General features: G+C 38.1%; 1 protein-coding gene across 1 annotated transcript in view; it reads right to left on the bottom strand.

The window, feature by feature from the left end:
• The window catches only part of col24a1 (collagen type XXIV alpha 1 chain), a 119,334-nt gene that overhangs the window by 24,165 nt on the left and 70,556 nt on the right, over nucleotides 1–24,613 (bottom strand). The window contains exons 28-40 of the mRNA XM_082145807.1: nucleotides 22,556–22,609; nucleotides 14,935–14,988; nucleotides 14,188–14,232; nucleotides 12,981–13,025; nucleotides 7,754–7,807; nucleotides 6,149–6,202; nucleotides 5,772–5,825; nucleotides 5,480–5,533; nucleotides 4,929–4,982; nucleotides 2,503–2,610; nucleotides 2,030–2,083; nucleotides 1,256–1,363; nucleotides 65–118 (exon numbers count right to left, since the gene is read on the bottom strand). Coding sequence (XP_082001933.1) covers nucleotides 65–118; nucleotides 1,256–1,363; nucleotides 2,030–2,083; nucleotides 2,503–2,610; nucleotides 4,929–4,982; nucleotides 5,480–5,533; nucleotides 5,772–5,825; nucleotides 6,149–6,202; nucleotides 7,754–7,807; nucleotides 12,981–13,025; nucleotides 14,188–14,232; nucleotides 14,935–14,988; nucleotides 22,556–22,609 — 792 coding nt within the window. The remainder of the gene's footprint in view (nucleotides 1–64; nucleotides 119–1,255; nucleotides 1,364–2,029; nucleotides 2,084–2,502; nucleotides 2,611–4,928; nucleotides 4,983–5,479; nucleotides 5,534–5,771; nucleotides 5,826–6,148; nucleotides 6,203–7,753; nucleotides 7,808–12,980; nucleotides 13,026–14,187; nucleotides 14,233–14,934; nucleotides 14,989–22,555; nucleotides 22,610–24,613) is intronic.

The following is a 24,613-nucleotide window of genomic DNA, read 5'->3' as shown; positions in this document are numbered from 1 at the left end:
ATTATCTGCCAGTTTAAGTGTTTGTTTTTGTAAGCATTCTCAAATGCATATTTTTGCAACTCACTGCATAACCTTGCAGTCCCGGCTCTCCCTGAGGTCCCATAACTCCAGGTCGACCCTGCAAGGTAATGAACAAAACACACACGGTACGTTAGCTTGTGTTTGGTGGCAAATAACCGGCTAAAAATAACCCAAGCATTTCCTGTCAGCAATATTGTCCTGAAAAACATATTATTGGATGGTGTCTTAAAAAAATGACTCCTGCTGCTCATCCCATTATGGCTCCTTGGAAAAGAATTGGCTTATGAAAACAAGACGCTAGGTTCCCTAACAACGCTTGTTTTTAGATGTAAGCGATGTCGTTAAACACTGTTAAATCCCAGACATTTTTCCTGCTTATAAATTCCAGCCTAAAACCACCAAATCAGCAGGCGCTTAACTGCATTGTACAAGAAAAGCGGATTAGACCCTAGTATCTCTAACGACATTAGTGTAAATCCCATCAAAAATCTTTGGTTCAATTCCAAATCCTGCTAATGTTTACACACACCTTAATTGATCCAGTAAAAGCAGACAGTTTGAGGGTAAAACTCGTTCTCAGCATGTTAAAGAGCCTGAGGACATTATTACGCTTCTGTAACTCACTGGTTCAGCTCATACATTTATTTTTAATACCCAATTCATTTAACGGTAACACTTTGCAATAAAGTTTTCTAATGCATTTTTTTGAAAAATATGTTGTAAGCTGTAAAAATGTATTGCTTATTGTTAGTTAATGCTGACACCAATTTAACCAACAAATTTAACCATTTAAGGCAACAATTATTTATATAACACATCATTATCTAAGCTGGACTGTGACGCTATTTTCTTCTGGAAACAAACATTATTTTCCTGTTATCTCTGGAAAGCTGCTTTGAAACACTCAGTATTGTAAAAAGTGCTATAAAAATAACTCTGACTTGACTATCTAGGACTCCCCCAGTGGTGCAATCAAACACAGCAACACAATGCAGTATAATGTTAAGGTTGTGGGTTCAAGCTACACAACAGTCCCAAATTTCCCCTTGTTAATGAATCCAGTACATCCATTTCTCTGATTCGGACTATATTGCTATTGAAGGCTTCGTGATGGTGATCAGGATACTGATTAATGGTAATCATCTTTGGGATTTGCACAGCCAATTCTCAATCTCAAGCTCAAAAGACTTGGAGAAAGAGTGTAGGGATGTGTTAAAGAAGAAAGCACACTAACTGCGGGTCCTCTGGTTCCACGAGCACCTTTGAGTCCTCTCTCCCCAATCTGTCCGATTTCACCAGGCGAACCCATTTCTCCCAGTTGACCCGGCGGACCTTTTTCACCCTACCAAAGAGGAAGATGAAAATATGAAAGGGAAGGACTGGTCTACAATGTTTACATGTGTGGACGACGAGATAAATGCCAATTTAATGTGAAAATAAAGAGCAAGACTTGTTCCAAACAAGACAAGGCAAAGAAGAGCTTGTTATTAAGGGGTGTTGTGAAAAGTAGGTAACACTTTTCAGTAAGGTTTCATTTGTTAATGTATTAACTAACATGAGCTGACTGAGCAAACATCACAGTGAAATGGTCAAAAAAACATTTTGCTCGATTTTAGTTAATATATGTATATATATATATTTGTTCATTGTCAGTTCATATCAGTTCACAGTGCATTAACTAATGTTAACATATACAACTTTAAATTCTAATTCTGCATTAATAAATGCTGAAATTAACGATAACAATGACTGATAAATGCTGTAGAAGTGTTGTTCATTGTTAGTTCATGTTAACTAATGCAGTTAACTAGTTTTAACAAACGAAACCTTTAGGAGTACCACAGGGCTCTATTCGAGGTCCATTTTAATTCTGACAGAATACTCCAGATTGAAAACACTTCAGTCTCCCCTCTTGTGCACTTAAAATGTAGAGGTTCCTCATATTGCTTTGATGTCATTTAATGCAATTTTGTGGCTTTAATTAATGTTGATCCAGAAACGCTGGTACCTTCTTTCCTGGACGTCCACGGATGCCCGGCAGACCCTGTTTTCCCTCGGGTCCCTGATATAGAAACATCTGCTTTAATTTCACATCATCACGAGAAATTTCAGAACATCTCACAACAGACTTGCAGTATCTAAAGACTTTTTTTGCATACACTAAACATTATATTAGAACATACAAACTTGAGTTCGAGTGCTTCCAGAACCAGGAGGAATAACTTGTATCACTTAAAATAGGATAATTTAAGACCATTATGATTGTATTTCTCGAATCACCCATATACATATAATTCCTTAACACAGCATGCCATGAAGGAACATCACTAGATACGAAGATTTGTCTTGCACTTGTTTAAGCAAAATTCTTAATGCATCATTAAATGCCACCTGAAGCTTTTCATTTTAGCTTTACTATATCTACACCATAGATGTGCCGTGTAAAACATATATGCACTGCATCACTCTTTCATCACTAACCGGGAAGCCTTTTTTCCCAGGATCTCCCGAAAGTCCCGGTGGGCCGGAGTCACCGATCTCGCCCCTTTCCCCGGCTTCTCCCATTGGTCCACGGTCACCTGGCTCACCCTAAGAAGCGAGCAAACAATAAAATTATAAATTACATAAAAAATATTTCCAATAATGAGTGGGTTTAGGTACAATTATTTTAGGAATCATCATAACTTTGTCTTTAACATCAACCTATCTAGGGACTATGGATAAAAATTTGTCAATTTTGGCTAAATCTGCCAAATTTCTTTCATGTATTATTTATGTGTATTGTCCATGATTAAATAAACAAAGAAAGAAAGAATAATATGCCCAATGAAACGCAAGTGCATTCTGGGCAAACCAAAGAAAAAACCCACAGCAAACACAAGTTTTTACAAAACAAATACGCAGGGAAAAATGGTGTAGGATTTACTTTGGAACAATTTTCATTTAGTAATTGCTATAGAAATTGCTCTATTGTCCAGCTAAAGTTAGTTTTGATTGATTCACTTCCGTCGCAACAATCATTAGTTATTAGCTTAGGGCTCGCTAAAACGACACCGTTCTAACAGAAGACAGAAAACGGCGAAATAGGTTTCAAGGTGCAAGCATTGAAAAATTAAAAAAAAGTTCTCATCTCCGCTTAAACCAGTAGCCCCTCACTGCAGTACACGAGATCCAGGGGGCGGAGTTGGGTCCAGATCCAGGGGGTTGAGACTGGTAGGTTAAGGGGTGGGTTTAGGGATCAGGGGGTGGAGACTGGTAGGTTTAGGGGTGGGTTTAGGGATCAGGGGGAGGAGATTGGTAGGTTTAGGGGTGGGTTTAGGGATCAGGGGGTGGAGACTGATAGGTTTAGGGGTGGGTTTAGGGATCAGGGGGTGGAGACTGGTAGGTTTAGGAGTGGGTTTAGGGATCAGGGGGCGGAGACTGGTAGGTTTCGGGTTGGGTTTAGGGATCAGGGGGTGGAGACTGGTAGGTTTAGGGGTGGGTTTAGGGATCAGGGGGTGGAGATTGGTAGGTTTAGGGGTGGGTTTAGGGATCAGGGGGTGGAGACTGGTAGGTTTAGGGGTGGGTTTAGGGATCAGGAGGCGGAGACTGGTAGGTTTAGGGGTGGGTTTAGGGATCAGGGGGTGGAGACTGGTAGGTTTAGGGGTGGGTTTAGGGATCAGGGGGAGGAGACTGGTAGGTTGAGGGGTGGGTTTAGGGATCAGGGGGTGGAGACTGGTAGGTTTAGGGGTGGGTTTAGGGATCAGGGGGTGGAGACTGCACTGCAAAAAATGCTTTTCTTACTTAGTATTTTTGTTTTGTTTCCAGTCCAAATATCTAAAAATTCTTAAATCAAGAAGCATTTACTAGAGAAGTAAAATGACATAAGAAATTCTATTTTGTTTTAAGGTAAAAAGAAAGTACTTTAAGTAATTTTGGCTTAAAACAAGCAAAATTATCTGCCAATGGGGTAAGCAAAAAAATCTGAATAAGAATGGAAAACAAGAAAAAAAATCTGAATTCGAAAAAAAAACAAGATTTTTTTGCTTACCCCATTGGCAGATAATTTTGCTTGTTTTAAACAAAAATTACTTAAAGTACTTACTTTTTACCTTAAAACAAAATAGAATTTCTTATGTCATTTTACTTCTCTAGTAAATGCTTCTTGATTTAAGAATTTTTAGATATTTGGACTGGAAACAAAACAAAAATACTAACTAAGTATTGGTAGTGGCGCAATGGATAAGACACATGCCTTTGGTGTGAGAGACCCGGGTTCGAATCCACTGTGAGACAACAATGTGTCCCTGAGCAAGACACTTAACCCCTAGTTGCTCCAGAGGCGTGCGACCTCTGACATATATAGCAATTGTAAGTCGCTTTGGATAGAAGCGTCAGCTAAATGAATAAATGTAAATGTAAATGTAAATGTAACTAAGAAAGCATTTTTTGCAGTGTGGTAGGTTGAGGGGTGGGTTTAGGGATCAGGGGGTGGAGACTGGCAGGTTGAGGGGTGGGTTTAGGGATCAGGGAGTGGAGATGGGTAGGTTTAGGTATATGTAAGGTGGGAGGAGTTGGATCTGGATCCAACCCCGCCTCCTGGATATTGTGTTCTGCAGTGAGGACCATCTCGCTTAAACTTAAAAAATGTGAATCTGTGTAAGCGCTGACGGCGTGCATGTGTATCACGTGTTCAGTCTATAGGTATGAGCATTTGAATATATATATATATATATGTGCAACGTGTAGTCTTTCTTTACAAACCAACCCTCAACAAATTACTTCTCTGGCCTTAAAAATTCATAATACAGATTATTTTGTCGCTTCTGCATATCCATGTGAACTGGAAACACTCTGATAACGTTTCATCTGTACAAACGTGAAGGGAAGGAGGGGAGACACTAGTTGACATTTCAGGACAATCTCACCTTTGGTCCGTCCTTCCCCTGATGCCCGTCTTCTCCGGGTGGGCCTGGAGGACCCTAAGACCAATGGTGACAGATTTAGAAAGGCATCATGGGATTGATCCCCGATGCTGATACTGCAGCAGAAATGTGCTTTTCCTAGAGGACATTACTGCCATCTTTTATTTGTATAAGCAAATCAACACACCAGATTGCAGTTTTAGCGAGATTACGAATAAGTATTTTAAAGTTTGAATAACATATCAGAATTTTTTTTTCTCCACAAGGCAGTAATGAGAATGAGATTTATGATTTATTTCTTTTGAATTTAGGGTGAAATATGAGCCGTATAAATTCATGACAGGCTTCACCCAATGTCATAATATCCAATAACAAACACAGAGAATTGCTTGAATTATTGCGTAACCGGAGACAAAGACGTTCAGTGTGTGTGAGCGAGAGGACGGCCCGAGGGTCCGTCTGTCAGATTATTGACACTGTTAAAGCAATAAAAACACACTGATGGATCACGTTCACTTGGACACTTAGGAGTCGGCGTGGGGCTGTAGACTCACTCTGATGCCCAGCTGGCCCAGTTCACCTTCCTCTCCAACAGGGCCCATTTCACCCTGGAAAAAGATAGACAGACACAGTTGCCAAACGCCAATAGATCTCACTTTGATACTGATATTATTATTATTAAAGCTTGTCAGTGTAAATCATCAGATTCCATTGCATTTCATTGCAAACAGCAGCTTGAACAATGTCTCCTTTTGCGTTCAATGGAAGAATTTAAATACGGAAATTCAACGGAATACATTTTTGGATAAACAATCCCTTTACGAGTTTTAGGACGGTCTGTCTCACCTTGAGTCCAGGTTCACCCACGGGCCCCTGCTCTCCTTCAGGTCCTGGAGGTCCCTGAGCACGCACAAAAGAGGGAAAATCACAAGACGATCATATTTCAGACCCAAAAACACAATAAAATACCCTGCAACATAAATCATTTACTAAAAATAATCAAATTGTGCTGTTATTGACTTGTCTGCAGTGTAATGTGTTGTGTTACACTCCATAGGGCGCCTATCTTATGTAATCTATTGAATTTAACGGTAATATGTAACCCGGATCAGTCTGACTGTACTGTATTATCCCTTATTTAATTTTCAAATGCACATTTTACTACATAATTGGATGAAGGAGAACTCTGTTATACACTTCAATATGTTTATTGTAGGAAATACCTCATGACCTTGCTCTCCATCTGGTCCCGCGTCCCCCGGAGGGCCTCTGGACCCCTAAACGATCAAAACCAAACAGGCGCATTCAAATAAATATGAAATAAATATGAAATAAATATGAAATCATGCACAATTCCCCAAAAACAATCATGAATTGCTCATAAACAGTCCTGCTCGGTCTTGTTCTGCTCATATAAATCAGATTTACACGTGTCGCCCTTGGTGCTGAATGTGTTCAAGAGACACTGTTAAAGGGCTTTCATCTGCTGTCAGAGCGGCTGATTACATGTTTAGACGTAATTACACGAAACACTCACGCTCAACGCTGGAAATGCCATGAGGAGAAGCTCAACGAAGCTTATATTACACAATAAGCAGCAAAAACACCATGTAGAAATGCTGCGACGATACACAGTACATTTCTGAAAGTTTAGCAACAATGTGTGATGAACATCCTTCAGTTTGTGCAGTTTTAGACCTTTATTTCATTTAGTTCAAGAAATGATTGTTTATATACAGTAGTGACACTATTTTCAAGCCCAAACCTTTGTGTTTTATTTAAATACAACATGTGGTTAACTTGATCACGTCAGTGTTGTCTTTGGTAACTCAAACTATAAAATTTCTCATCAATTGAAATAAAGCTGAAATTAAATATAATTTAAATATTTAATGAATATATTTAGAAAATCAGAAATGTTGCCTTAGCAACTAACTGAAATTAAATAAGTTTAAGTTAAAATTAAAGAGAAGCATGAAGAGGGAAGTTAGCTAGAGGAAAGATGTCCTAACAACGGCTAACGTTAAAATTGTATATTCTTGAGAATTTTGATATGGCCGACACACGCCCAAAGAGATGATGTTCCGATGAACAAATAATAACGAATAGCGACAAACTAAGCGATCATCGCTTAGAGCACCTTTAATTAAACATTTTTATTAATAAAAATAAAATATAAACATTAGATGAAAAGATCTAAATGTAAATTAACAAGAAATTTGGCAAATAACTTAAGTTTAAGTTGAAATACTTAAATGACTAAAACTAAAACTCAAATATTATATATATTTAAACTATATAGAAATATTTTTAAAAAAACAGGTCAGCAAACTAAAACTAAAACCATTAAAACAATGTAGCTAATTAAAATTAAGCTGAATTAAAATAAATTAAATAAAATGAAAAACTTAAAGGTAAAATACTTTACAATTTACTTAAAATAAGTTTCTTGTAATAGTAAAATTACTAAAACTGAAGGAACTAATTTATATATAAATTAAAGTTATACACACACAGAGATATATATATATATATATAAACATAAAAAACGACAAAAGCACTTAACAAAATTACTAAAAATATCAAAATAAAGCTAATTCAAAATATTAACAAACGCTATAACAATAACAGTAAATATATATATATATATATATATATATGTATATATTTATATATACACATATATAACACTAAATAACACTGAACCAGCACTATATGTGCTATGCAAAAGTCTTTTTAATTCTCTTTAATATAAAACACCCCTTTTTTTCCCCTAAATGAGGCTCGTTTGAGAATGCAAACATATGGATTTGTGCTGTAATACTCACAGGTTCACCTGGAGGACCTTTTTCACCTGTGCTGCCGGGCGGACCTGCTTTACCCTGTAAAACACACACACACACACACACACACACACACACACACACACACACACACACACACACACACACACACACACACACACACACACACACACACACACACACACACACACCAATTACATGTGATTCGTACATGTTTAGACTTTATACTTTTGAAACTTTTGAAAACGATACCATTATCATCTCTGTGTAAACTATAAAACCGCTGATTTATGAGAATGGTGCTCGATGTTTATCACATGTTCAGTTTACAGCCGCGCAGTGTTTCTTTACAAATCGCCATCTACTGGTCTGACAGCAGAATACAGGCGTTACTTTTAGCCGTTTACGTGGATCCGTGTGAACGAGGATCGTTTTGACAACGTTGTCGTCAGTGAAAAATGTAAAGGAAAACCTTTTCCAGTGTAATCATTTGTTGCTTCATGTTAAAGGGGTGGTTGATCATGATTTGACTTTTCTAACTTTAGTTAGTGTGTAATGTTGCTGTTTGATCATAAACAACATCTGCAAACTTACAACGCTCAAAGTTCAAAGCAAAGGGAGATATTTGCTTTTACAGAAATAACTTTGTGTGTCTTTGTTGACATCACCAACCCTAGAATTTACATAAACCCCGCCCCCGGAACACGATTTATAGATTATCAAGACAGAATATGCTAATCAATGACTAGAAGATAACTACACATCAGCTACATAAAATCATCAACTAACCCACACACACACACACACACACACACACACACACACACACACACACAGCTCTTGTAGCTCCGCCCCCTGTGCCGGGAGAAGCAGCTCATTTGCATTTAAAGGGACACACACACAAAAAAGTGCGTTTTTGCTCACCCTCAAAAAGTGACAACTTTAACATGCTATATAAAAATATCTGTGGGGTATTTTGAGCTAAAACTTCACACACACTCTGGGTACATCAGAGACTTACTTTACATCTTGTGAAAAGGCATTATAAGTTAACACCCCTTTAACTAAATCATGGCCACATTGAACTAATTTGTTCCCTAGTTTCGATTAAACCATGACTAAGTAAAACGAGGGACTGCATTAGTAAAGTGTGCTGTAATAGTAACTGTTCATTCGTGGCCCAGATATACACTTTCTTTCCACACGTCTCCGTAGGTTTGCAATATAAAAGAAAGTTAGATCTATATTTGTTAATTAAATGTATATATATATATATATATATATGTAGACGATAAGGGAACGATAAGTTTGTGTTTGTTTCTATGATGGGAATGTAACACAGTCTTTCTCATCACGTTCACTCTCAGTTCTGGGATCGACTTCCACCTGTCGTATCACACTATTCCTCACGGATATCTCAGCGTTCCCCCAACAGAGAAGTTTCCAGAAACCAACAGACCGGCTTTAACAACATCCACATCACCACATCATCACAAGCCACACGTGCGCTTTCACTTTCCAGGAGTAAATATTACTTGCACAATAAATGCTTCCATATGTGACCTTCACATCACATGTTTCTATCCCAGAATGCACTGCAATGAACAAATTGTATTCGTAGTCGTGTGCTTTGCACGATGCATTTCCAAAACAGTCACTTAAAGGTTTCATGATGTTTCAAGGTTTTAATTTTTTACAAGAAATTAATACTTTTATTCATCAAGGACGCATTAAACTAGTCAAAAGTGACAGTAAAGACGTTTATAATGTTACAAAAGATTAATAATAAATGCTGTTCTTTTGAACTTTCAGTTTCCACAAAAATATGAGCTGTTTTCAACACTGATAATAATCATAAATGTTTCTTGAGCATCAAATCATCATATTAGAGTGATTTGTAAAGGATCATGTGACACTGAAGACTGGAGTAATGATGCTGAACATTCAGCTTTGATCACAGGAATAAATTACACTTTACTATATATTCACATAGAAAACAGATGATTTACATTGGAATAATATGTCACTATTTTTACTGAGAGAGAGCGAGAGAGAGAGAGAGAGAGAGAGAGAGAGCAAGAGAGAGAGAGAGCAAGAGAGAGAGAGAGAGTGTGTGAGAGAGAGAGAGAGAGTGTGTGAGTGTGTGTGTGTGAGAGAGAGAGAGAGAGAGAGAGAGAGAGAGAGAGAGAGAGAGAGAGAGAGAGTGAGAGAGAGAGAGAGAGAGAGAGAGAGAGAGAGAGAGAGAGAGAGAGAGAGAGAGAGAGTGAGAGAGAGAGAGAGAGAGAGAGAGACAGTTAGTTCCCACTAGAGGACGCTGTGAGTTCGTGAGCGAGTAAAACCCCTCAGGCTTGAACTTTAAACACTTCACACACACACTTCACACACACTTCACACATCCTGACATCCAGCTTTATTAGAGGCTTCTCAGACAGAGAGGAAACACACTGATCTGTGACGTCACACACATATCTGCCTCCTAACCATTATATCAGTACTTTTCAGGATTAAGAGGAAACAGTATAATTTATTCAAACAAAAATAATAGTATTTTGGCAATATATTTTAATATTTTTGTATACACTCTCAGAAAATAGAGTACATAATTGTACCTTTAGGGGAACAATGGCTCTTCACTATGGGGCGCCGTTTGTAAAGCGTCTCATGCTGAAAATAACAGCAACATTTTGTCACATTTAGCTTCAAACAATGTTTAAAAAACTGGTATGAATTTTTGACGGTCACTTTTTACCACATTTACAACAATATTTGTCAACTTAGAGATATTTTAAATAGTTAAATCTAAATATTAAATGTTACACCTAAATGCTAAATCTAAATGCTAAATCTAAATCTAAACGTTAAATCTAAATCTAAATGTTAAATCTAAATGTTAAATCTAAATCTAAATCTAAATCTAAATGTTAAATCTAAATATTAAATCTAAATCTAAATGTTAAATCTAAATGTTAAATCTAAATGTTAAATCTAAATCTAGATGTTAAATCTAAATGTTAAATCTAAATCTAAATGTTGAATCTAAATCTAAATGTTAAATCTAAATCTAAATATTGAATCTAAATGTTTAGGGTGAAACTAAATATTTAACTAATATGCAAAATCAAAATGCCGGAAACCGGAAGTGCCAAAATAAAAGCTCGAGGAGGTCAGTGTGTGTTTATAGCATGGTTTATAGTGTCAAATAACGAATAAAAACCATCTCATCCGAGGAAATGGACTCTTGGACATGGATTATCGTGATAATAACTACCTAAAATAATAAACACATTTGGAGAAACTGTATTTGAAGAGTAGGCTAGCGTCACTTTTATGAAAAGTGCGGGACTTATGACCTGCAGCCATAATAGCCAGCCACGAGGGGGCTCACTTTGACTGAATGTCATGTCATCACTCTCATCACGAAACTCTACAGTTTCTCCAAACGTGTTTATTATATTAGGTAGTTATTATCGTTATATTATAGTTATTATTATGAGATGGTTTTTATTCGTTATTTGACACTATAAACCATGCTATAAACACACACTCGAGCTTTTATTTTGGCACTTCCGGTTACCGGCATTTTGAATTTGCATATTAGTTAAATATTTAGTTTCACCCGAAACATTTAGATTCAACATTTAGATTTAGATTTAGATTTAACATTTGGATTTAGATTTAACATTTAGATTTAACATTTAGATTTAGATTTAACATTTAGATTTAGATTTAATATTTAGATTTAACATTTAGATTTAACGTTTAGATTTAACATTTAGATTTAGATTTAACATTTAGATTTAACATTTAGATTTAACATTTAGATTTAGATTTATATTTAACATTTAGATTTAGATTTAACATTTAGATTTAGATTTAGCATTTAGGTGTAACATTTAATATTTAGATTTAACTATTTAAAATATCTCTAAGTTGACAAATATTGTTGTAAATGTGGTAAAAAGTGACCATCAAAAATTCATACCAGTTTTTTAAACATTGTTTGAAGCTAAATGTGACAAAATGTTGCTGTTATTTTCAGCGTGAGCCGCTTTACAAACGGCGCCCCATACTTCACTGGGGCTGTACCCTCAAGGGTACAATATTGTACCTTAACCTTAAAGAAACGGTACATATATGTAGCTTGAGGTCCAGTAATAAGCCCTATGGGGTACGTTAGAGTAGATTGTACCTTGGGGGACTCCTACTGTATCCCTATTTCTGACAGTGTATGATTATTTGAATACTTTTGCGCGTTGAAAAATAGCATTTATTTAAATAAAAATAAAAGTATTTTGGCAACATATTTAACAATTTTAATATGACAATATCAATACTTTTGAGTATAATAAAAAAAATTATTTTTATTTTTGCCAACAGTTTACTATTTTAATGTGATTATTTTCATACTTTTGAGTATTAAAAAAAATAGTATTTGTTTAAACAAAAATAATTTTAATACTTTAATACCAAAATATCTGAATATTTTTGCGTGTTGAAAAGTAGCATTTTTTTAAATTAAAATAAAAGTATTTTGGCAACATATTTTACTATTTTAATATGACAATATTAATACTTTTGAGCATTAAAAGAAAATAATTATATTTTTTGGCCACATAGTTTACTATTCATCATGATTATTTTCATATTTTTTAAGTATTAAACAAAATAATAGTATTTATTTAAACAAAAACAATAGTATTTTGGCAACATATTTTACTATTTTTAAATCAAAGTATCAGTTACTATCTCATGTTTCCATAAATCAATAATTAGACTCATTTATGTCCATAAGAAACACATTACACAATTAAAAATGACATGATTAGAGTATAATGATGTAGTTCAGTGAGTACGGGCTTTGAATTGTTGCATTATTCCAAATAAATAGATTGAGATTCACAAAAATGTATCAAATTCACAAATAAATAAAATGAGATTTGCAAATATTTTTTTTTTAATATTTACAAATGTGTTTAATGCACTAGAAGCGATTCACAGATAATGTTTGAAAATACATTTGTAAATCTCATTTTATTTCTTTTTATTTCTTGTGAAACTCTTTACATTTATTTGTGGATCTTAATCTATTTATTTGGATTAATGCAACAGTTCTAAGCCCGTAAGTGAGTTGTGATTGAAACCAATAACTCTGCGACTGGCTCATGGGAATCGATGTACAGTGGAATACAGCAGTTACTGTACACTGAAGCGTGGTTACAGTAGCAGTTCCTCGTCACAGAGAGAGACTTACAGATGGTCCTGCTGCTCCTCTCTTCCCTGGACCTCCAGCGCTACCCTGCGAACACACACACACACACACACACACACACACACACACACACACACACACACACACAGATCATTTAACCTGCAGCTCGCTGTGAAGATCAAGCAGAAGTCTCCTATGAGTTATGGATCTCAGGCGCTTTAATAACAGTGTCATGTCTCTCTGATCTCTCAGATGTAAACTGTGTATTTAGTATTTTTTGTAACTGTAGAAATATTACCCCAGAAATGTTCCCCAAAAATCATATTGCATATGTCTTTAAACAGATTTTATGTTCCAAAAAGGGCAAAATCATGTCTTTATTCACTTCTGAAAATGGCAAAACGTGTGTTAAAGTTTTAGTCATTTTGTTGTGTGTCTTTGTCATTTTAATTTTTTATTTAAATAAAAATATATGTGCATATACTGTAGTTTTATTTTATTTTTTGTTTATTTCAGTTTTTGTTATTTTAGTAGATCAAGTTCAACTAAATTAAAATCTAAATAAAAAAATAATGCTGCCTTAGTAAAACTAGCTGAAATAAAATAAGTTTAAGTTTTTCTATATATATTTTTTTAGTTAATTATAACAACCCAGGTCTGTAGTTATTTTAATTGGTCTAATAAACAAACATTTATAAGTATTTTAGTTTAGTTTATAGTATTTATTAATATTTCAAATTAGCTTTTTTTTTAAGTTTTCATTTTAAATTTAGTTTAAATTTGAATAAATATACGTTATTTTTTTAAGTGCTTTATTAAGGTTTATATTACTATTTATCTTAAATTTTATTTAACATTAGATTTCATTTCATTAATAGCTTAATTAAGTTTCAACTTTGTCCATTTTAGTACTTTCAACATGAATGATTTTTTCTTTTTTTAAATTTTCAACTAATATTTATATGTTATTTTATCTTTATTTCAATTAATGAAAATGAAATGTTAGTGTGTGTGACTGTCTAATCTGCAGGAAAACAGGTTGATCTAGTTGATCTAGCACATCACACTGAGGACATACAGTCTGAGATATGATGATTGTCTTCATATAAAGCTTGTTATGATGACTAGACTCGCACAAACCCTCAGAAACACACATTATATTGAAGTATGAACAGTTTTCCCACTTGAGGACGTCCTTAATGAAGAGTTTATCTCACTTTATCTATAAACTAAACACAGAAGTGCTTACGATGAATCCCGGATCTCCATTCTTCCCTCCAGATCCCTTTTCACCCTGAAAAACACAAGCAGTGGAGCCGTCAAGTGTGTGTGTGTGTGTGTGTGTGTGTGTGTGTGTGTGTGTGTGTGACAAGTCTCTGAGCATCAGGATTGTCGAGCCGTCGAGTGTGTGTGTGTGTGTGTGTGTGTGTGTGTGTGTGTGTGACAAGTCTCTGAGCATCAGGATTGTCGAGCCGTCGAGTGTGTGTGTGTGTGTGTGTGTGTGTGTGTGTGTGTGTGTGTGTGTGTGTGTGTGTGTGTGTGTGTGTGTGTGTGTGTGTGACGAGTCTCTGAGCATCAGGATTGTCGAGCCGTCGAGTGTGTGTAGGATTTGCGAGTGTGTGAAAGGCCCCATGAAGCCATCTAAAGAGTGTGTGATATATGTCCCTTTGAAACAAGAAGTTCTACGGACATAAACGACGCCATCACAATGTTTTCCCAGAATAAAAGAGTTTAGCTTTTATATAATTGTCAGTGTGTGAATATAACACACTCTTCACTACGCTTCACCTTTACGTTGTTCCCATAATGGGAATTTTTCATTCTGATTAAATTTCAAACTTCATCACTAGAAAAAGTGTAAATAACCTGTAAAACATGGAAGTGTTATGCAGTCATTTCAGACATTTCTACATATATAGAACATTTGAGCATAAAGTTCTTCAAAATTGAGTCGAGGCTTTTATTCTGCTAGTGTGTGGGATTCCTGCTGCTATACCTTTACACCCTCATGGCCTGGCTCTCCTGGAGGGCCGTCTGGTCCCCTCGGGCCCTACAACACAAACACACACACACACACCATATATGAGCCCAACAAGTCACACTACAATAAAAAATGCCATACACTGATGAAAGCTGCAATAATAATCATTTACATTATATTTTGACTCAGTGTTTTACTCATATCAGATACACATTGTGTAGGAAACTATAAAGTTGACTCTATTCTTCTCCCAGATCACCGGCCACTTACTTTTATGTATTTTGGGAGAAATAAATGAATTTACAGAAATCCGACAGACTCGATTCTCTGAATTGTGGTGCAAACTAACTAACATGATCATTATAAAGGTGTTTAAACGACAAAACATTTCCTTCCACATATTTGACAATCGGAATATATATAGTTAAAGGATTAGTTCACTCCTAAATGAAAATTGCTGATCAACAAACGGACAGGGAACTACGTCATCACGTTGAAAGGTCGCGCCGGCGCCGGTGGAAGTATCCCCCCACTGTTTACAATGTGACCGTACGTAGGAGGATAGTTCAAATAGTTTTGTTTGCTATTATATATATATAGTAATAGTATTCAGTGAATATGAATATGAATAGTATATGAATAACATTCTGATGAATATGAATAGTATTTCAAATAGTATTGCCGGCGCCGGCGCGACCTTTCAGCGTGATGACGTAGTTCCCTGTCCGTTGTTGATCAGCATGATTCCCCAGCTGATTGATTATATAAAGAATTGTAAAAAAAAAAAAATTGTATTACATGTTTTCTGAAATGTTAAAGGTATAGCGGAGGATCTTTCCAAATTTTAGATAAGACCCGCCCTCTCCACTTTTTGAAAAGTTTGATTGATTCACCAGAATGATTGACAATTAGGAGGACCAATAGTTTAGACTACCCACCAGGAAGTAAAACATCCTCCGCTATACCTTTAAGTTTAAATATATGCAAATGAGGCACTGTCTAATTGAATGTGCATTCATTTGCATTAATTTCCAAGAAATAAATCTAAACATTGAATAAAGCCAGGTTCAAAATTCTTGTTGGATTTTGTTGACATAATTACAGTTAAATGTTTTTACAGAGGTTTTTTTTGCATATCTCTTTTTATCACTGCATAAATCAGACAATACTGTCAACAGACAGAGAGAGAAACATGTTTTTAGGAATAAGATGTTATATAAATCAGTGTGAGTGATATATGAACAAACCCCTCAGTAAAACCCTTCAGAATATAGACAGGAATAAACCTGTAAATGTTGGTGTGTGTAACTGCTGCTGAAGTGGAGGACAAACTCTTTAAAGATGTGTAGCGTAATCGAAATCTACAGACGCAAATGGATGAAGTGCAATAAAATAAACACTTAAATGTGTATTTGGGATGTTTTCTGTCCACTGGTCTGAAAGAAGACATGTATGGTCCAAAATCTCTAAATTGACCAGTGAATTAATTTTTATTTATTTTTTGCCTGTGGCATCTTGCCTTAAACATCATGACTATCATCTATCATCTATACACACTGAAAACACTTTCATGACAATCTTGTGAGATTTATTTAATCGTTCTCATAAACAGTCCAGCTAGTTGATCAATGAGCCAACAGAGCGGAGACGACACGCCAGACCAAACACAACGAGCATCCAGAACAAGCCAAACTAAACCAGAACAAGAGACGTTCTGTGACACTGCCTCGCCGTCCAACCCTAGCGGAGACGGAACCTCAATAATAATAATAATAATAGTTTAGTGTCAAGATGTTTAGTGCTAGAAGTGATATGTTTAAGTCAGTGTTGTTATTGTTTAATAAAACTATTAAATTTTTTTATTTTTTTATTAAATAAAATATACAATTAAACATAAATATTTAAAAAAGGATCAAACTTATTAAACTTATTTTATTAAAACTTGAAATTCAAATTCACAGAGACACGGTCATATCAGTGTTGTTATTGTTAACTAAAGCTAAAATAATAAACTTGAGCAAAAATAAGAAATGTTGCCTGAATGACTGGAAAATGAACCTAAATAAATATAAGTTAAAATACTAAAAGTACTAAAAAATATTTTTGTTTTTTAAAAACAAAAACTTCCAACTAAAATGAAAATGAATTCTAAAAAAAAAAAAAAAAAAAAAAAAATCTAATTCAAAATATGAATAAATACTACAAAGTATATAAATAATACTAAAAACACTGCTTTAAATATTACGTATCATGAAACTATTTTTCAGTCTATACTTTCAGAACTGAATGAATTACAGGGATATTTATAACAACATTTTTCTCATTTTGTTCAACTGAGCTTGTTGCAGTGCATTCTGGGAGTGCCATGCAAAGCTGCCTAAGAATCTGTCCAAAAGAAGCCGATCTTAAGAGGAGTTCGCTTGATTCTGAATCTGGAACTGTAATGTGTAACGGTGTGTGTGTTTTCCAGAAGAGGAGTCTCATCTGCTGGCGGCGGGTAAAGCTGTGTAACGGTGTGTGTGTTTTCCAGAAGAGGAGTCTCATCTGCTGACGGCGGGTTAAAGCTGTGTAACGGTGTGTGTGTCTCATCTGCTGACGGCGGGTTAAAGCTGTGTAACGGTGTGTGTGTGTTTCACAGAAGAAGAGTCTCATCTGCTGACGGCGGGTTAAAGCTGTGTAACGGTGTGTGTGTCTCATCTGCTGGCGGCGGGTAAAGCTGTGTAATGGTGTGTGTGTCTCATCTGCTGACGGCGGGTTAAAGCTGTGTAACGGTGTGTGTGTCTCATCTGCTGACGGCGGGTAAAGCTGTGTAAAGGTGTGTGTGTTTCACAGAAGAAGAGTCTCATCTGCTGACGGCGGGTAAAGCTGTGTAACGGTGTGTGTGTGTCTCATCGGCTGACGGCGGGTTAAAGCTGTGTAACGGTGTGTGTGTGTTTCACAGAAGAAGAGTCTCATCTGCTGACGGCGGGTTAAAGCTGTGTAACGGTGTGTGTGTCTCATCTGCTGGCGGCGGGTAAAGCTGTGTAATGGTGTGTGTGTCTCATCTGCTGACGGCGGGTTAAAGCTGTGTAACGGTGTGTGTGTCTCATCTGCTGGCGGCGGGTAAAGCTGTGTAAAGGTGTGTGTGTTTCACAGAAGAAGAGTCTCATCTGCTGACGGCGGGTAAAGCTGTGCAACGGTGTGTGTGTGTCTCATCTGCTGACGGCGGGTAAAGCTGTGCAACGGTGTGTGTGTTTCACAGAAGAGGAGTCTCATCTGGTGATGGCGGGTAAAGCTGTGTAACGGTGTGTGTGTGTCTCATCTGCTGACGGCGGGTAAAGCTGTGCAACGGTGTGTGTGTTTCACAGAAGAGGAGTCTCATCTGGTGATGGCGGGTAAAGCTGTGTAACGGTGTGTGTGTGTCTCATCTGCTGACGGCGGGTAAAGCTGTGTAACGGTGTGTGTGTGTCTCATCTGCTGACGGCGGGTAAAGCTGTGTAACGGTGTGTGTGTGTCTCATCTGCTGACGGCGGGTAAAGCTGTGTAACGGTGTGTGTGTGTCTCATCTGCTGACGGCGGGTAAAGCTGTGTAACGGTGTGTGTGTGTCTCATCTGCTGGCGGCGGGTAAAGCTGTGTAACGGTGTGTGTGTGTCTCATCTGCTGACGGCGGGTAAAGCTGTGTAACGGTGTGTGTGTCTCATCTGCTGACGGCGGGTAAAGCTGTGTAACGGTGTGTGTGTCTCATCTGCTGACGGCGGGTAAAGCTGTGTAACGGTGTGTGTGTCTCATCTGCTGACGGCGGGTTAAAGCTGTGTAACGGTGTGTGTCTCATCTGCTGACGGCGGGTTAAAGCTGTGTAACGGTGTGTGTCTCATCTGCTGGCGGCGGGTAAAGCTGTGTAAAGGTGTGTGTGTTTCACAGAAGAAGAGTCTCATCTGCTGGCGGCGGGTAAAGCTGTGTAAAGGTGTGTGTGTTTCACAGAAGAAGAGTCTCATCTGCTGACGGCGGGTTAAAGCTGTGTAACGGTGTGTGTGTCTCATCGGCTGACGGCGGGTAAAGCTGTGTAAAGGTGTGTGTGTTTCACAGAAGAAGAGTCTCATCTCCTGGCGGCGGGTAAAGCTGTGTAAAGGTGTGTGTGTGTTTCACAGAAGAAGAGTCTCATCTGCTGACGGCGGGTTAAAGCTGTGTAACGGTGTGTGTGTCTCATCTGCTGGCGGCGGGTAAAGCTGTGTAACGGTGTGTGTGTGTCTCATCTGCTGACGGCGGGTAAAGCTGTGTAACGGTGTGTGTGTGTCTCATCTGCTGGCGGCGGGTAAAGCTGTGTAACGGTGTGTGTGTGTCTCATCTGCTGACGGCGGGTAAAGCTGTGTAACGGTGTGTGTGTCTCATCTGCTGACGGCGGGTTAAAGCTGTGTAACGGTGTGTGTCTCATCTGCTGACGGCGGGTAAAGCTGTGTAAAGGTGTGTGTGTTTCACAGAAGAAGAGTCTCATCTCCTGGCGGCGGGTAAAGCTGTGTAAAGGTGTGTGTGTTTCACAGAAGAAGAGTCTCATCTGCTGACGGCGGGTTAAAGCTGTGTAAAGGTGTGTGTGTTTCACAGAAGAAGAGTCTCATCTGCTGACGGCGGGTTAAAGCTGTGTAACGGTGTGTGTGTCTCATCTGCTGGCGGCGGGTAAAGCTGTGTAACGGTGTGTGTGTGTCTCATCTGCTGACGGCGGGTAAAGCTGTGTAACGGTGTGTGTGTGTCTCATCTGCTGGCGGCGGGTAAAGCTGTGTAACGGTGTGTGTGTCTCATCTGCTGACGGCGGGTAAAGCTGTGTAACGGTGTGTGTGTCTCATCTGCTGGCGGCGGGTAAAGCTGTGTAAAGGTGTGTGTGTGTTTCACAGAAGAAGAGTCTCATCTGCTGACGGCGGGTTAAAGCTGTGTAACGGTGTGTGTGTGTCTCATCTGCTGACGGCGGGTAAAGCTGTGTAACGGTGTGTGTGTCTCATCTGCTGACGGCGGGTAAAGCTGTGTAACGGTGTGTGTGTGTCTCATCTGCTGACGGCGGGTAAAGCTGTGTAACGGTGTGTGTGTGTCTCATCTGCTGACGGCGGGTAAAGCTGTGTAACGGTGTGTGTGTGTCTCATCTGCTGGCGGCGGGTAAAGCTGTGTAACGGTGTGTGTGTCTCATCTGCTGACGGCGGGTAAAGCTGTGTAACGGTGTGTGTGTGTCTCATCTGCTGGCGGCGGGTAAAGCTGTGTAACGGTGTGTGTGTGTCTCATCTGCTGGCGGCGGGTAAAGCTGTGTAACGGTGTGTGTGTGTCTCATCTGCTGACGGCGGGTAAAGCTGTGTAACGGTGTGTGTGTGTCTCATCTGCTGGCGGCGGGTAAAGCTGTGTAACGGTGTGTGTGTGTCTCATCTGCTGGCGGCGGGTAAAGCTGTGTAACGGTGTGTGTGTGTCTCATCTGCTGGCGGCGGGTAAAGCTGTGTAACGGTGTGTGTGTCTCATCTGCTGACGGCGGGTAAAGCTGTGTAACGGTGTGTGTGTGTCTCATCTGCTGGCGGCGGGTTAAAGCTGTGTAACGGTGTGTGTGTGTCTCATCTGCTGACGGCGGGTAAAGCTGTGCAACGGTGTGTGTGTTTCACAGAAGAAGAGTCTCATCTGGTGAACTGAGGCTTCAGAAGGCCTGAGCTCTCTGTTCAGGATGTGTAAGCGATCTGTCTGCCATGTTTTCACACGGGGGGTTAAAGTCGCCCGTCCTCACCATCATTAAAATGAGATCTGCACAGTTTTATATAAACAGAACAGAGGGGAACATTCTCTTAATTGCGGAGTTTGGCATGAACCTCAAACCTCTTTTCATCAGCTTCTGTGGCCTCTGACACTCTTCATCCTGTGTCATTAGCACTCACGTCAAACACGCTCTTTCTCTTCCACACTTATTACGCTAGTCAAGGTTTCCTGCATGTAATTCATGAGCGTTTAGCCTCTCACTGACCTGGTATCAATTAAACTGGCTGTTTTTAACACTGTACCTTTAAAACACTTTAACTCTTTATGTTACGTGACATTGGATATGAACGTTTATACGCCAGATTACTGTAAATCTAAATCAGTTTCTAATCTAACAAAAAGCTTAGAATTTTATAAATGTAAAATTTAACTGACAAAATATATACATAAAAACATGTTTTATTTGAGATAGTTGATGGCATTTTTCATTTATGTTTAAGTTGGAGTAATAAAATAAAACTAAATTAACTAAAACTTAATAAAAAACTACATAGACAATAAAAAAACCGAATAAAAATGACAATAGCACGCAATTAAATTACTAAAACTTTAACAGAAACCGAATTAAATCTAAAAATCTAATTAAAAATCTAAAAATTATAATTGTGTTTTACTGATACTAAAATAATACTGAATACACACACAAGCATTTATATTTTACATTGTGTTAGATTTCTTTTTGGTTTTGGGGTCATATTCAGTTTGACCACTAGAGGTCCCTGTAGTTAAACACGATTCAGTCCGGCAACAGAAGACGACACACTGATCTCTGAACAGATAGAGCTGAAGCGCTGTACAAACAGAGCCTGTGAACTTATTACTAGGACCATTAGCCAGCGGAAAAAGTATTTTGCAGGAAAAGTCTTGTCTACTTGAATGGGAGAATCCTGAAATCTCAAAAACTACTCACAATTAAATTACGTTTCAAACCGAATCTAAAATGAACTGACAATGAACATGAAAAAACCAAATAAAAAAATGACACAAAAAAAAACACAACTACTAAAACTTTTTGACATCATTATAATTTTATGAAGCCGATATCACGGCACATTACTGTATTTTCCTTCGATATACATGCAAAACTGTCAATCAAAGCATTCCACCAATCAAACTGCTCTATCCACAGAGTCTGTTTTTAAATCTAAGTTAAAGACCTACAGCTCTTTCACAGGCTTACAACTGTCCTGGAATTAACGTTGAATTTTCTGATTGGTGTTTTCGATGTAAACTCCCTTTATCACTTGTTTTGCGCTTGTTTTTTTAGATATTTATCCTGATGTACAGACCAATGGCCAACTACTGTTGCTTTTATCGTGCTTTATAAATAAAAGTTGATTGATTGATTGATTAATTGATTGGTTGATTGATTGACAGACGCATTTACATCATTAGCAACAAAAACAAGCGACAGAATCATAATTTTCCTTCACTACTCGTCTTACTAGAGATGCACAATATATCGGCCACCATATCGGTATCGGCCGATATTTTTTATGTTATCGTTATCGGCCTGATAAGAAAATGTGTCCGATATATTAAAGCCGATAAATAATGTATTATTTCCTTCAGCTGAGACTCTTCAGATGCGACTGTTCAACATGATGGCTTTAAACTGCTTGAAATATGATTGGAATCACTTCATATAAGGAAAATACAGTAATGTGCCGTGATATCGGCTTCATATAATTGTGTGTTTGGGACGTGGCTTTTAATGGTGAAACTTTTGTTTTTGTGATCAGGCTCTCAAAAAGTAATTACAAATTTGGATTTCGATTTATCGGCCAATATATCGGTTATTGGCTTTCAAATATATAACGAATTATCGGTTATCGGTATCGGGCAAAATTTTCATATGGGTGCATCCCTACGTCTTACCCTTCGTCCCTTGGGCCCCGAAACGCCCGCTGCTCCTCTCAGCCCTTGTGGACCCTTGAGGAAGAGAGACAGACAGAAAGAGGCAAAGTGAAGCTTCAACGCTGATGTGTTTCTGCAACCACTGCATCTGTGTGTATATCACTTCATCATCACTGAACTTCACACCAGTTAAAATAATACCATGGTACTTTGACATATCACATAACATTCAATTATTACCATTGTTCAAGCACCATCATACATTGTAAAAAAACAAACAAAGACTGTTGGAGACTCAAAAGTACATCTGAAGGTGTGTTGTGTCTGTCAGGGCCCTATTTTAACGATCTGAAACGCAAGTATCAAGCGCGAAACGCAAGTAACTTTGTGGGCGGGTCTCGGGTGCTGTTGCTATTATACCGGCGGGATAAATGACTCTTGCGCTCGACGCAAATCTACAATGTGTTGGTCTGAAGTCGCTTCATTACTCATAGGTGTGGTTTGGGCGTAACGTGAAATAAACCAATCAGAGCGACATCTCACATTCCCTTTAAGAGCAGGCGCGCTTGTTCCATGGCAGTTTGCTATTATAACGGCGGATTTGCCAGACGCACGCCAGGAGCGGTTCACAGCCGAGGAGACCGACGTTCTCGTCAGGGCCGTAAAACACAGAGAAGTGACATTGGGGATGGAGAAACACACCCAAATTAGCTTCGGTTAAACAGGCGTATGATAATTTGGGTAAATGTGTAAGCTAGATTTATGCCTATTATTCACATCTTCATGGACACCACAATAATTTCCCTCGTGTGGTAATATTTTTCCTCATTTTCTAAAAATGAGAACTGCTGCTCCTGTGTAGATGAGAGAAGCAAAGTGTATGTGTGTTGTGCACACACTACATTATGGCCAAGCATGTGCTCTTAAAATAGCATCTGAATAACGCACCGATGACTTTAGACTAGGTTTCTCCTGTTCAGTGGCGGAATCGTTTTCTGAAACAGCAAAATAGCACCAGGGAACGTTTGCGCCGGAACACTCCTCCTCTTTTCACTGAACCGCCCCCGGGAGCGCAAGTTCATTCCCTAATTTACCGACGTGCGTCTGTGGAGGGAAAAGTCCGCTGTGCGTCGGGTGCAAAATAGGAATGAAACATGCGTCGGTGTACAAAGTCAATTGCGCTGGGTGCAAGATAGGGCCCTGTGTGTTCTTATTATTCCCTCATCTTCTTTCACTCGACTCTACAGCAGCCCATAGAACCGCTTGCAGGAAAATAATGAAATTTGGCACGCAGATAGAGGACAGTCCAAACATTAACCACAGCAATTTTGGAGTCTCTAACTCCATCCCTCTAGCGCCACTAACTGTCCGAAGTTGCACTCAAGTTTATGCTAATAACTTTTGAACCGCAAGGGCTAGAAACTCAATTCTTCTCTGATTCATTGGCTCAACATGATTCGTCGTGGTTCATCCGATTTTCACCAAAATTGGTTCAGATCATCTTCAAATCATGCTGGCCAAAAAGCTATTAAAAGCTTTTTGATAAACTCAACTGTTCTTGAATAACGCATGAACGAATTTATCAAAGAACACACCAAAATTGGATGCGAGGCTACATCTCCACAACGCTTCAACATATTGAGATGAATCTTGGTACATGTCATCACAAGCATGACCTGATGTTACATGCAGCATTTCAGCACAGCGCCACCTACTGGTCAGGAGATATGAAAAATAGCTCTTTTTGCTTATAACTTCTGTGTGGTTTGCCCAAAAATTTATTAAACTGGTCTCTTTAGTTCAGTGCATCACGCCGAGTCGAATGATACCCAATTTTGTCTCAACCATTTTTGGTGTCAGCCATTTTGAATTTTGTCATAAAATGCTGTATTCTATGAACGCATTGGGTATCGTTACGAAACTCTATATGCGTCATCACGACCACCACCTGTTGGGAAATTTAAACAAATGCTAATAGCTTTTTATTAATTTGGATTATTTGAATGAAACTGCTTTTGATAGATTCCTTGAGTCATACCAAGAATAATGATACAAGTTATACCATGGTTGATCAAAATT

Source organism: Leuciscus leuciscus (assembly GCF_965113295.1).
Source record: "Leuciscus leuciscus genome assembly, chromosome: 18".
NCBI lineage: Eukaryota > Metazoa > Chordata > Actinopteri > Cypriniformes > Leuciscidae > Leuciscus > Leuciscus leuciscus.
This window is presented reverse-complemented; position numbering and strand designations above follow the sequence as displayed.